Source organism: Chrysochloris asiatica, unplaced genomic scaffold, assembly GCF_000296735.1.
Source record: "Chrysochloris asiatica unplaced genomic scaffold, ChrAsi1.0 scaffold00043, whole genome shotgun sequence".
In the NCBI taxonomy this organism is placed as follows: Eukaryota; Metazoa; Chordata; class Mammalia; order Afrosoricida; family Chrysochloridae; genus Chrysochloris; species Chrysochloris asiatica.
In genome coordinates, this window is record NW_006408561.1 from 21,723,434 (window position 1) to 21,738,376 (window position 14,943).

The 14,943-nt window shown below is 36.9% G+C and overlaps 1 protein-coding gene across 1 annotated transcript in view; it reads right to left on the minus strand.

Moving 5' to 3' along the window:
• SPATA16 (spermatogenesis associated 16) overlaps nucleotides 1–14,943 on the minus strand; it is a 398,638-nt gene that overhangs the window by 154,984 nt on the left and 228,711 nt on the right. The window contains exon 4 of the mRNA XM_006861849.1: nucleotides 9,098–9,182. Within this exon, the coding sequence (XP_006861911.1) occupies nucleotides 9,098–9,182 (85 nt within the window). The remainder of the gene's footprint in view (nucleotides 1–9,097; nucleotides 9,183–14,943) is intronic.

The following is a 14,943-nucleotide window of genomic DNA, read 5'->3' on the forward strand; positions in this document are numbered from 1 at the left end:
ATATATAAATTATCTGCCTGACAGGGACAAATAAATAAATAGGCTACAAATATAGAACGTTAAGAGAAATGCTCATATGGTATTTCTATTTTATTCTTTCCTGTGGAAAAATTTTCACATTGAAGCACATCTTTAGAGCAAACACATTTTACTTCTCCAGAAAATGTAGGTGTTTTGTTAAAGATAATAATAAAGAAATATACATTTCTTGTTCCTTGACTTAACTTTGCCTATACTTTCATGTTGAAGATTTTGCTTTTATTCTGAGTTGGAGGTACCATAACTTTTTATCATATAAATGACTAATAGAATGCTTTTCCAGTATCAAGAAATGAAACTGAGAAAAAAAAAGAAAAGCTAGTTTTTATTGTTAGTTTATGTAATCAACTTGTGTTCAGTGATAAATTATCCATCATCCCATATCACTCTCTTGTCAATGCAGAACCATCTTTAGCTTACTGCTGTCTTCTTCCCATATTTGAAAGAAGCTAATAGTCAAAACCTTGGGACTTGTATGGAGACGTCAGTGAGCGCAGAAACCAGTGAGCCAAAAGACTTCAGTGGAAATCTGTAATCTTCTCCAAATATTTGATACATCGCAAACTCAAATGAAGCACATCCCCACCCCCTACCGTTGTGAACTTCACACACATAGAAAGAAAGAAAAGCAAGTTTATTGAATTTATATTAGTGCTAAAAATTTTAATTGCAAACAAAGCAACTATGCCAAAATGGTCTCATTCAGACTTTGTATCAAACCAATACTTAAGCCTTGTATCAAACCAATACTTAATCTGTTCAGTTTATTGAGCTGTCTTTTGCAATGTACTTTGATGGCATTTGGAAGGAAAACAGTTTGCAAGAAATAGTGTCTAACCTCAACACTAACAGTCCAGGAATTTTTTTCTAGTTTGTGCTAGAATATATACTCCTTGAAGAAAAGTTCATGTCTATTTTGTTCACTGTTGTATCCTCAGCACATTGTTGTTGTTGTTAAGTGCCGTCGAGTCGATTCTGACCCATAGCGACCCTGTATAGGGTTTCCAAGGAGTGATGGTGAGCTTGAACCACCCACCTTGCAGTTCAAACGATTTTGCAGTCTGACGCATTAACTCATAGCGCCACACCAGGACTGCTTGTCTTAATTATCTAGTGTTACTGTAATGGAAATAGCACAGATACATAGCTTTAACAAACAGAAATTTATTCTCTTACAGTATTTGTTATTGTTTTATTGCTAATTGCTGTAAAGTCGGATCTGACTCAAGTGACCCTATATAGCAGTATGTTGCTGCTGTTGTTGTTAAGAGCCATCGTATCAGTTCTGACTCATAGTGACCCTGAACTGCCGACCTTAAGGTTCAAACCAGCCTTGCAGTCTGGCGCATCAACATGCAGTGCCACACCAGGATTCTGTATAACAGTATGTTGTTGCTGTTAAGTGCCGTTGAATTGATTCCGACCCATGGCAACTCTGTATAGGGTTTCCGAGGAGCAACTGGTGAGCTTGAACCTCTTACCTTGCAGTTCAAACGGTTTTGCAGTCTGGTGTATTAACCCACAGTGCCACACCAGGACTCCAGTATTTGTTGTTGTTATTAAGTACTGTCAAGTCGGTTCCAACCCATAGCGACCCTGTACAGTATAGGAGTCTAGAAATTCAGGGTGTCAACTCCAGTTGAAGATTTTCTCTTCCTGTTGTCTCTAGGGAAAGATCGTTGTCATTAATCTTCACTTAGGTCTAGGAAGTTCCGCTGTAGAGAACCTGAGTGCAAAGGACACACTCAACTCCCTGTTCTTTCTTGGTGGTTGTCAGTTCACCTTCTCTCTGCTACAGTCTCTCTTTTCATCTCTTTTAAGAAAAGGGTAATGCAGGCCTCACCACAGGGAAACTTCTCTTATATCCAGTAAGAGTTGTGACCTGAGTAAGGGCGTTTCATCCCAACCTAATCTCCTAACATCAAATCAGGGCTGATCTCATCGAGGATTGTTACATCATTATGAAAATGACACATTACAACATTACATAACTGCCAAACCACTGTAAATGAATCATGGCCAAGCCAAGCTGACACATATTTTAGAAGAATACAATTGAATCCTTGGCAATGCTCAATAAGTATTTGTTGAATGAATGACTATGAATAACACTTGCAATTTCAGAGAACAGTATTCATTAACTTACAAAGAGTCTGGACAGACACACTGAACTGAAAAGTTTTGAACTTGAATTGCCATAGTACAATTTATGGAGGCAGTGTAACTAACACCAACATTCTGGCTACTTTATTTGACTTTGGGTTCATGGAAGACAGTAAATGTATTTTGCTAGACACAAAAGAAAAGAGGTTGTTGTAACAGTGAGTATTATGTAAAGTGGAGGGATAATGCAAGTGTCTTAGCCTGTGGTCAGTGAATTCCTAAAGTCCATGGAAAGGCTTTAGGAGTGCTCACAAGTTGTGCACTATTTTCCTTGCACACGTGGTTGAGGAAAAACCTCCTTTAGTCTCCTCTAGTCTCTCTAGTGCAGTCAACTACTGGCTTTGTCCTTTGAGAGTGGACTAACTATACCAAAGAAATAGATACATATATTCTTTTTTTTTTTTTTTTTTGGTGAAGCCCTATTTGGAAACTATATACGCCATTGATATCTGCGATTGTGAAAATTTCATTGCCAAATACAACTTGAATTGGATGGGGAGTCTTGGCGTTCTCTGTACAGATGGAGGGCCTGGAAAGTTGGCACTGTTAAATCTTTGCTGTTTCACTGAAGAGAGATATTCCACATGTCAGGTTTTCTACATGGGCCTATGTTGGTGTCAACAGCCCTTCCAGCAATCCCAAAGGAGATCTTTCTGCTGCTGTAAAAGTCTCAGTTTCTCTGAGCCAAGATCTCAAATCAATGCCTTTTTAGGAGATCTCTGTCAAGATTCAAGAGCATACCATGTTGTTCTGCCCTGATGGAGAAGTTTATTGGCAATGTAGAGAAGAGGCTAGTGTGATTTAGCTTGATTAAAGCTTTGTGTTTTCTTCTGTTTTAAGAAAAAAAGGAGAGACCCTTCTTAGGACAATTTGAAAGTATTAAATTCATTCTAGAACATACTTTATATTGGCTGAAAGCTTAGTCACATGAATGAGGTAAATGTAAATATTTTAATAGAAAATGCTGAAATCACCATGAGAGGTACTTCTGGAAAAAAAACTCTGAGTTTATCTGACTAAGTGGCTAATCTAAAAGAAGGCTTTGGAGTCAAATAACAAGATAAATTTGCCAATATTTTAAGGTGAGACTGATAAAAGTTTTGAGAGTTTCTTAAGATATAGTCTATAGACACTGCAAATTGGCTTTATTCTTATTGTCTTTTGCAGACAATTTTTAAATTGAAACAAATTGCTGACAGACTTAACAAAGATGACCTCATTGAGTTGCATACAAAATAAATGGTGTAATATTAATTCTAGTAGGAAATTTGGGAATTTCTTGACACATGCCTACCCTTAGCAAATATTGTAAACTATAGGAGCTCTGAGTCCATTTGCTATAAGTCTTAGTGAATCTGGGTTTTCGCTCTTATTGCCTTCAAAATGAAACAATGAAAAATTGATGGGATGTCAAATATCATATTTCAATTTCTTATTCCAGAAAAATTACAACAACCTTCTCACAATAGTAAGAAAGCTATAATTCTCTGTAAATGCTGACTATGCATAAGGAATCAATTTCCAATGCAATGAGATAAATAATAAGCACATTTTCACATATATGCATTTATAAGTATTGTTTCTAGAATCGATATTCATAAATTACTTCACATTATCAGTGATGTCTGTGACTAAAATGAAAAAAGAAGAAAGAAAGAAAGAAAACAATTAAAGAATTAAACTGAAAGATGAGCTGACGAGGCTGCTTGCTCTGTCAAGCAGGCATTCTCTGCATTTATTTTATTTTGTAGGAGTTCTGCAACAAATGAACTTTTATCACTTTTTCTCAAACCAGTCTGCACAGCAGTGCAGACCAGGGTGGGCTCTGCTACATTGCAGGAGATAAAGCCACACATATGACAATGTGTATTTGGAAACATGCCTGAAAATGAAGGATGGGAAGCAGGAAAGGTAGTGGATGTAGAGGGAAACTTTTTTTCTTCCGTCTGATACTTGTAAATGTAACCTTGGATCTAAAGGGCAAGAGAATTCAGAGGTGGACAGTTTCAAGTTTTTCTCAGAAAAATATTATCACTTTAGCGACAATATGTAAGTACCTTAGGATAGTCGCTTCAAAATAACTAATTATTAGCCTGAGTAGATACTTTCCATTTTGCTAATTAGTTTAAAATTGTGACGAGGTCTTGAGGTGCTTTTGAGGAGGAGGATGGCTGATAGGAGAAGACTACATATCAGGTTATAGAGGAATGCATGCAAGTACAGTTGTGACAAGTTATTTTCAATTCTTGCTAGCTCTAAAGTGGTGATGATATTATAAAATAAAAATGTACAAATACTTTTATCCAAAGTGGTATAACTCAGTGTGAAATGTCATATAATGCAGAACTTTATGCCTTTTTTCTTCTTCTCGCTTGATTGATGATATAAAAATTTTTCCTGATGCAATTACAAAGTGTTCTTGGCTCATCAAAGCAAAGGCTTGATCTTTGCTTAAGTCAACCTGATGTTTGGGGGCATTTTAAAGTTCAACTGTGCAACTTCCATAGTGGATTAGATAGTGGGGCATTGCTCTTCTAAAGATGGCATAAATCGGGTGCTCTGAGGCAATATTTAAAAACTCCTGACTGAGTATATAACAAGGCTTAGGTGATGACTAAGTTATCTATTGCTACTGTCGCAGAAATGTTACAAGTGGGTGACTTTAAAGGGCAGAGTTTATTATCTTATAGTTCAGGAAGTTAGAAGTCTCTACTCAGGGCATGACTGGGTGGGTGGCGAGGGGAGGTGCCCTTCCTTGTGTATTTCAAAGTTTAGTAGCTGCCAGAAATCCCTGGGGGTCCTGGTCTTGTAGATGAATCAGTCTCTGTCATTTATCTTCCTCTTCCCCCTGTCTGGTTCTCTGTGTCTATTCCATTCTTTTTATAATTCAGAAATGACCAAGTTTAGTCACTCCCTACTCTGGCATGACCTCATTGATATAATAAAACAAACACCCTTACTTCCAAACAGTGTAATATTTACAGATACAAGGGTTTGTATTTCAAAACATATTCTTTGGGAATCCAGAGAAGCTGGTTAGTAAAAGGAAGTACACAACTCAAGTGAATTAGGTGGCTAATGTGCAGTTAAGGAGCTCTGGTAGCGTAGTGGTTACAAGTCAGGCTGCCAACCTCAAGGTCAGCAGTTCGAAACTACCAGCAGTTCCGCAGGCGAAAAATGAGGCATTCTGCTCCTGTAAAGATTTACAGCCTCGGAAACTGTGCAGGGTCACTATGAGTTGGAACTGACTCCACGGTACGTGACAGTAACAACAATGTGAGGCTGTTTTGTTGTCAGGTGCCATTAAGTCAGTTCTGACTCATAGTGATTCTATGCACAACAGAACAAAACTCTTCCTGGTCCTGTGCCATCCTCACTATTATTAATTTTGAGCTCATTGCTGCTGCCACTGGCTCAATCCATTTTATCGAGGGTCTTCCTTTTTTTCACTGACCTTTCACTTTACGAAATCTGGTGTCCTTCTCCAAGGACTGATCTCTCCTGAAAATATATCCGAAGTATGAGAGACAAGTTTCATCATCCTGACTTCCAAGAATCATTCAGGATGTGCTTCTTTCAAAATAGGTTTGTTTGTTCTTCTGGCAGTCCATGTTGCACTCAATAATCTTCACCAATACCATAATTCAAATGCATCGATTCCTTTATGGTCTTCTTAATTCAGTATGCACCTTTCCATGCATATGAGGTGATTGAAAATACCATGGTTTGGATCAGGCATACCTTAGTCTACAAACTGATATCCTTGTTCTTTAATATTTTAACACAAACAGATAAATGCGTGGTGAAATGTGAGGCTAGACAGTTGGGGTTAGTTTGTGGAGTTTATCTCCATGATGCAATTTAAAAATATGTGGCTCATTTTCTTTTTTCTTCCTTCAGATTTGTAACAATATTTTTTGGATATACCTAAACTTAATGCTAAAATGAATGGATATTCTAAAACATTTTCAGCCAATCACCCTTATTTTCTATTTGAAGATCCCTTATATACAATGCACCCTAAGTTAGATAACAAGCTGTTGTTAGAACTTGGACTGTATCAGATCTGACTCTTAGACAAAAGTTTTTTTGTATTGTACCAAGTTGTATCAAAATAAGGAGAACAAGAAAATAAAAAGGGGGAAAAATGGCAGGGTGTAAGATGGCAGCATGTGCTTTATTCCTTTTTGTATAGTAAGTGGAGATACATTTTCTTAATGTGAGATGAAAAATAATATAGGCATACTAACATTTTTGTGAAAACTAAAGAAACAAAAGACATTTTCATTTACAAAAATATTAAGCTCCTAATTTGCTTATGTTGCACCAAAATTTAATCTACTGCTTTTTACCTAGTTTAATGTAGAAAACACAATATGTACTCAAAATATTTTTATTAAATGGATGAATAAAACCATCGTTAGGCATCTGAGTTACTCATTCTAAGATTTGACTCTTTTTCCATCTCTCTCAAGAAGCTCCTGGAATCTGAAAGTTTTCTTACTTCTGCATATCCATAGTTCATAGTATTTGCTTAGTTTTCACGTGTAGTGTTTCTTTACAACTATTTAGTTAGACCTTCATAAGTGTTAGTTGCACGTCCTAGATTCCCCTAGGAAATCTTAAAATTATCATCAAATTAAGGTAGAAAAAAATGGAAATTTCTTTTTTTATGGTCAGAGGTCTCAGGAAGAGTAGGACTAGTTCAAAGTTCTATAGTTCTATAATAGGTAAATTGAACTCCAAATATTTAGATAAAGTCATACAAATCACCAGCAATTTTATAAGGTGAACCTACTACTTCACTGTCTTAAATACTTTGCACAAAACCTTCAATATTCAAAATTCTTTTGACTTAGCAGGGGCAATGTTTTAGTAAAAAAACCTATGGTGTTTATAAAGATTATCTTGTTGAATTTGTACCAGTTTCCAATTCTCAATGTAGGGTCACATATCAATTCTGGTTGGTGGAATGCCCATTTATCATTTAAATTATTTGATATGGCTATGGTATTAAGGAGTCCTGGTGTGGAGCTGTAGGATAAAGCACTGGACTGCAAGGTTGGTTTGAACTACAAGGTAAGCGGTTCAAACTTACCAGTTGCTCCTTGGAAACCCTATAAAGGTTTTATGAGTTAGAAATGACTCAACAGACACTTCACAACAGCAACAATGTGATTAGATCTGGGAAGGATAGCTATAAGAAAGGTGGACTCCAATGAATTGTTTGTTAATTTGTTGTTGTTGTTGTTAGGTGCTGTCGAGTCGGCTCTGATCCGTATTGACCCTGTATAGGGTTTCCGAGGAGCGGCTGGTGAGCCTGAACCACCGACATTGTGGCTCAAACTGATTTTGCAGTCCAGCATATTTGAGACATAATGAAGACAGCATATGAGGTAGAAACAGAAAGCTAGAGAACAAGAGACAGTAGCAGAAAGGTGGAAAAAATCAGGCGGGATAAAAGGCTACCAATGGTTATTTCTTACTTTTCTATTATCATTTCAGATGATTTTATTCTAGCTTGTTCAAAAACTCATATTGAATTAAACTATACAATCTTGAAGTATAAGGAAAAACAAACAAACAAACAAAAACTCCACACAGTCTGGAGAAGATCTAAAGGAGGGAGTAATTATTGTAGTATTTCAATTCTCAAAAGATTTCCACTTTGAAATGGGTTTCCATCTGTTCTGTGTCTCCTCAATGGGAACCACTGGATAGAAGCTCTAAGGGAGGAGATGTTGTTGTTGTTAAGTGCCATCGAGTTGGTTCCGACTCATAGTGACCCTGTATAGGGTTTCCGAGGAGGGCCTGGTGAGCTTGAACTGCCGACCTTGCAGTGTAAACTGACTTGCAGCATTAATCCATAGAGCCACACCAGGACTCCAAAGGAGGAGACAGTTACTTTTAATGAGATACTGCTACTGCTACTACTACATGAAGCCAAGTAGGTTCTGACTAATAGTGACCTAGCATAGAGTTTCGGAAGCTGTAAATCCTTACAGGAGCAGAAAACCTCATCTTTCTCCTGTTTTAATGAGATAAACAGTTTTATAATCAAAGAATTGGATTTTTTTTTTTTTTTTTGAGATAAATAAGTTATTTGATTCAAAATATATTTCAGCAGAAACTTATTCATAACTTGGGGTGGTTCAGTTGTTAAGTTAGATAGGAGACTAGATGTGTTGTGAAGAAGATTTAATTAGTAAATTCTAAATCCTTCTTAAAATTATCATAAATTATGATTCTCTTCTCAGCATCTAATCAACTCAAGATTTGAGTTCTAATTTTTCAGTGTATTACTGGGAAAATTTTATATTAGGTCGTATAGAGTCCTGGTGTGGCGCTGTGGGTTAATGCGCTGGACTGCAAAGTCGTTTGAACTGCAAGGTTGGTGATTCAAGCTCACCAGCTTCTCCTCGGAAACCCTATACAGGGTCGCTATGGGTTGGAATTGATTCTATGGCACTTAACAACAACAGCAACATCCAACAAATAGAACTAATTTTTGCATTATCCTTTATGATACTGATATTACTTCTGGAATCTGCTTTTACTGGCCAGAGATCAACAAGAATCTATGAAAACACAATGTTCAGATTTTAAAGGCTCATGTTCCTATAGCAGCACGCCTAGAAAAATAATTCTTGGGATGTCTAAAATTTATATTGAATTGTAAAACAGAAGTGTGGGCCAAGGGTTAACAACCTTGAGTTTTGCCTTTGAAGTTAGTCTCAGAAAACTACTTCATTATAAATACATTACTACTAGGTAGTGTCCTTCTGATTGATATGCCCAGAGCTACCTTTTCCAACAGTCTTTTAAGTACCAATCCTTCATTTTGGTTATAAAATGAGATGAACACCTCCTTCCTTGCTGGGGCATCAATTTTTACCTGCCAATACAGTTTGATGAGCTTGCTTATATACTGCTCACTTCCTCCACAGAGCCAGAACATGTAGTCAGCAATCATAGCACTCCTAAGGACAAGGACAGATTAAAAACAACACACCGTAAGAGGAACCATATACAAATTCTGAGTAAGAGTACAATTTTGACGAGACTATTATTAAGCAAAGTATAAAGCACATTTTAGAATATAGACGTTATTGGTTTTCCTTTATTTAAAGATAAACTAAATCCATAGGAGAGACGAAAAAGTCATATTTTTCTTTTAGATGTCTTTCTACTTGTATGTTGCTTTTCAGTGCCGTTGAGTCAGTTCTGACTCGTAGTAACCCTGTATAGAGTTTCCAAGAAGTAGCTGGTGACCTTGAAGCACCAACCTTTCAGTTTAAATTGACTACACTCCGTTTGTATGTTGTTGTTGGTAAGTGCTGTAGAGTTGGTTCCAACCCATAGCGACAGTGTATAGGGTTTCTGAAGAGCAGCTGGTGAAACTGAACTGCCGACCTTGAGGTTCAAACTGACTCTGCAGTCCAGCACATTAGCCCACAGTGTCACACCAGGACTTCTCATTTGTATGTTGTTGTTGCTGTTAAGTGCCATTTAGTCGGTTCTGACCCATAGTGACCCTATATAGGATTTCCAAAAAAGACTTTAAGAGAATGCTTTATTTTGGTTGCCTCTTCTTAAACTCCTTGTATACTAATATGTATTTTATGTGCTCTGAAATGCTTTCAAACCTAGTATAGCACATGTTGTTGGTGTTGCTATTTGCTGTCTGACTCATGGTGACCCCATGGACAAGATAATGAGACTTTGCCCAGTCTTGTGCCATCGTCATGAGCATTGGCATACCGAAGTCCATTGTGGTCACTGTGTATTTTGAGTACCTTCCTGCTTAGGGGGCTCATCTTCTAGCACTAGAACTGACTCATAAGGTTTTCATAGGCTAATTTTTTGGAAGTAGATGATCAAACCTTTCTTCCTAGTGTGTCTTAGCCTAGAAGTGCCACTGAAATCTGTCTACCATGAGTGACCCTGCTAGTATTTGAAATACTGATGCCATAGTTACCAGCATCACAGCAACACAGAAGCCACCACAGTATGACAAAATTACAAAGGCTGATGGAGAGCTAACTTTTATATTGGTGTGGCATGATAGAATAAGCACTGGACAGCAAATGGCAAGGTGAGTGGTTCAAACCTACCAGCTGCTCCTTGGAAACCATATACAGTTACTCTGATAAGAACTGACCTGATAGTACTTACCAGTAATAATATTGACTGGTATTTAAGCACATCTGAAGCTTTACCCGAGTTAAAGATTACTCTTTTTTTTTTAACTAAATAAGCCTCCTTAAAATTTAAAATAAAAATTCTCCAGTTCAACAAACATTCCCACTCTACTAATCTTTGTGTCTAATTGAATTGGTTTTAGTATCTAGGCTGTATAACCACTGAATTAGTCTTATTAAGTTGAGACGATATTAAAAACTATTGTGCAATGGATATTAATTCATTGCTTAGCACCCTTTGGAAAAACAGTTTACTTTTATGACTGTTTCTCTACTAGGCCTCTGTATTTCTTTTCTCTAGAGATTCCAAATCCAATTAAATGTGACTAGAAGTAATTCCAAATTGTCACGTTAGCCAATTAAACATATAATAATCCTGTGTACCTAATCACTAGTACCAAAAATTATTTATTGAAGTGGAGCTATCACTGTGTACCCCTGAATGTTTTTCTTATCTTTGCCTGCAGATTCGTGTTGTTTCTTGACATCATTGTAAATTGAATTAGAAATGTCCCTTCCCTAAATATAGGTTGTCTAAGGCATAGCTGCTAAAAGCTTACTATAGAACTCTGCTGAAAGAATTAAAATGTTTAGATTCTTGCTGAGGACAGACAAAAATAAAGACTTTAAAAATTAACAAAGGCAAAAAATACCACCATTAGAGGGATTATTCACCTCAATATATATATATATTTATCACATGTCTTAAAAATTAGCTGTTCTTTAACATTTAAAATAATGACAATAATTTAAATAATAATGACTAATCTTTTAAGAATCTTTCATATTTTACAAAGAACTAATTTCAAGATGAGATGATAATAGGAAAATTTGTTATTATGTAAATATGTATATGATAGAAAACAGGTGATAAAAATCATAAGGACTAGAATGAGATTAAGATACATTTCATATTTTTTCATTTTGATAGAAAACCTTAGAAATACTTTCCTCCCATGAAACCTAAACAGGGACATCTATTTGACATGTCCACCACTCATCTGTCACTTTGTCATATGTGGTGACTTGAGTGTTGCTGTGATGCTGAAAGCTATGCCACAGGTATCTTAAATACCTGTAGAGTCACCCACTATAGACAGGTTTCAGCTGAGCTTCCAGATGAAGACAGGCTAAGATAAAGGAGAGACAGACTACTTCTGAAAATTTAGTCACTGAAAACTTTATGACTAACAACAGATCACTGTCAGCACCAGAATATTGAAACAGGATGAAGAACACCAGATAATTGTCAGATACAGTGCCACAAAATGAGCCCCTCAGGTTGGATGTCATTCAACATAAGCCTGGTGAAGAGGTACCTCCTTAAAATAGAGTTGACCATTATGACACATAAAATGGAGTAAAGCCTTCAGGACCTAAATTTGCTGATGGGGCACAATTCAAAATGAAGAGAAACAGCTGTAAACATCCATTAATTGTTAGAACATGGACTGTACGAAGTATAAAGCTAGAAAAATTGGAAGTTATCAAAAATGAAATGGAATGCATAAACATTAATATCCAAGGCATTTAATGAGCTGAAATGGACTGGCATTGGTCATACTGAGTCTGAAAAATCACATGGTATTCTATGCTGGGAATGACAAACTGAGGAGGAATGGCATCACATTCATCATCACAAAGAATACATCAAGATGTGTCTTGAAGTAAAATCCTGTCTGTGATACAATAATATCCACACACCTACAAGGAAGACCACTTAATAACACTATTATTCAAATTTATGTACCAACCACTAAAGCCGATGGTGATGAAATTGAAGAATTCTACCAACTTCTTTAGTCTGAAATTGATCAAGATGTATTGATAATTACTTGCGATTGAAATGCAAAGGTTCGAAACAAAGAGGAAGGATCAGTAGTTGAAAAATATGGCTTTGGTGATAGAAACGATGCTGGAGATCACATGATGGAATTTTCAAGACCAAAGACTTACTCATTGCAAATACCACTTTTTAACAACATAAAAGATGACTATACACATGGACCTCATCAGATGGAATACACAGAAATAAAATTGACTACATCTGTGGAAAGACATGGTGAAAAGCTCCATATCATCAGTCAAAACAAGGGTAGAGACAGACTGTGGAAAAGACCATCAATTGCTTATATGTAAATTCAGCTGAAGAAAACTAAAACAAGTCCAGAGAGCCAAAATATGACCTTGATTATATCCCACCTGAATTGAGAGATCATCTGAAGAACAGATTTGATGGATTAGATACTAAAGGCCAATGACCAGAAGAGTTGTGGAATGGCATCAAGAACATTACACAGGAAGAAGGCAATTACGAAGGTAATTACGAAGACAAGAAAGAGGGAAAGACCAAATTAGATGTCAGAAGAGACTCTGAAACTTGCTCTCCAGTGTAGAAATGTTAAAGCAAATGGAAGAAATGAGGAGGTAAAAGACCTGGATAGAAAATTCCAAAAGGCATCTCGAGAAGACAAAGTCAAAAATTATAAAAAATTTGCAAAGACCTGGAGTTAAAAAGCCAAAAGGGAAGAACATGCTCAACAATTCTCAAGCTGAGGGAACTACAAAACAATTCAAGCCTCACTTTGAAGTATTGAAGGATTCCATGGGCAAAATATTGAATGATACAGAAAACATCAAAGAAGAGGGAGGGAATCCACAGAGTCAGTGTACCAGAAAGAGATGGTTGATGGTCAGCCATTTGAAGAGGCAGCATATGATCAAAAGCCAATGATGCTGAAGAAATAAGTCTAAGGTGCATTGAAGGCATTGGCAAAGAACAAGGCACCGGGAATCGGTGGAAAACAAATGGAAATCTTTTAGCAAACTGATGCAGCACTGGAGGCACTCACTCATCTATGCCAAGAAATTTGAACGACACTATCTGGCCAACTGACTGGAAGAGATCCACATCTGTGCCCATTTCAAAGAGAGGTGATCCAATGGAATCCAGAGATCTTCGGACAATATCACTGATATCTCAAGTGAGTAAAGTTTTGCTAAAGAACACAAAAATGGCTACAACTATAAATTGACAGAGAACTTTCAGAGGTTCAAGCAGATTCAGAAGAGGATGTGGAATGAAGGACGTCATTGCTGATCTCAGATGGATTTTGTCTAAAAGCAGAGAATACCAGAAAGATGTTCACCTGTGTTTTATTGACTATGCCATTGCTTTCAATTGTGTGGATCATGATAAGCCAGGGACATCATTGAAGAGAATGATTATTCCAGAACACTTAATTGTTCTCTTGATGAACATGTTCATAAACCAAGAGATAGTTGGTCAAACAGAACTAGAGAACACTGAATGGTTTAAAGTTAGGAAAGGTGTGTGTGAGGGTTGTATTCTTTCACCATACTTATTTAATTTGTATGTTGAGCAAATAAACTGAGAAACTGGATTAATATGAAGAAAAGCATGGCATCAGGATAGGATGAAGACTCATTAACAAGTTATAATAAGCAAATGATGCAACTTTGCTTGTGGAAGGTGAAAAGGACTCAAAATACTTCGGTATGGATTACACCTCAATGTAAAGAAAACAAAAATCCTCATCACTGGATCAATAAACAACATCCATATAAATGGAGAAAAGATTGAAGTTGTCAAAGACTTCATTTTGCTCAGATTGACCATCAACACTCATGAAGCAGCAGTCAAAAAACCAAACACCGTATTGCATTAGGCAAATCTGCTGTATGAGATCTCTTTCAAGTGTTGAAGAGCAAAGATGTCAGTTTGAGGACTAAGGTGTGCCTAACACAAGCCATGGTATTTTCAATAGCCTCATATGCATATGAAAGTTAGATGGTGAATAAGGAAGCCTGTAGAAGAATTGATGCATTTTAACTATGTTGTTGGAGGAGCATATTAAGAGGAACATGGACTGCTAAAAGAATAAACAAATCTGTGTTGGAAGAAGTGCAGTCAGAGTGCTCCTTGGAGGCCAGGATGGCCAGATATGTCTCTCATACTTTGGACATATTGTCAGGAGGGACCAGTCTGTGGAGAAGGGTATCATGTTTGGTAAAATGGAGGGTTGGAGAAAAAGAGGCAGATTCCCAATGAAATGGGTTGGCACAGTGGCAGCAGCAATGGGCACAAATGTAGCAACGACTGTGAGATTGGTGCAGGACTGGGCAGTGTTTCATTCTGTTGTGCTTAGGGTCATTATGCACTGATACTGACTCGCTTTAGCGCCTGACAACAGATTTGACATGTAGATGCTTGTTACCTAGTAGAAATTCATTTAACCAATTCTTGTACTTATGAAATTATTCAAAATTGTGAAGATTTCACCCTGAAGTGTAGCACCCCTTAGTCTATAGACATTGTGTACTCTTGAGTGACAACTTCGTTTCACACTCTAGTCTGTCTGCTATGCATATAGTTCAATAACCAGTGCTTAATAAGGACATCAGACAATAATCAAAACTTTTTCATATTTGTTGTTGTTAAGTGCCATCAAGTTGGTTCCAACCTATAGCTACCCTGTATGGGTTTCTGAGATATGGCTGGTAAGCTTGAACCAGAGAC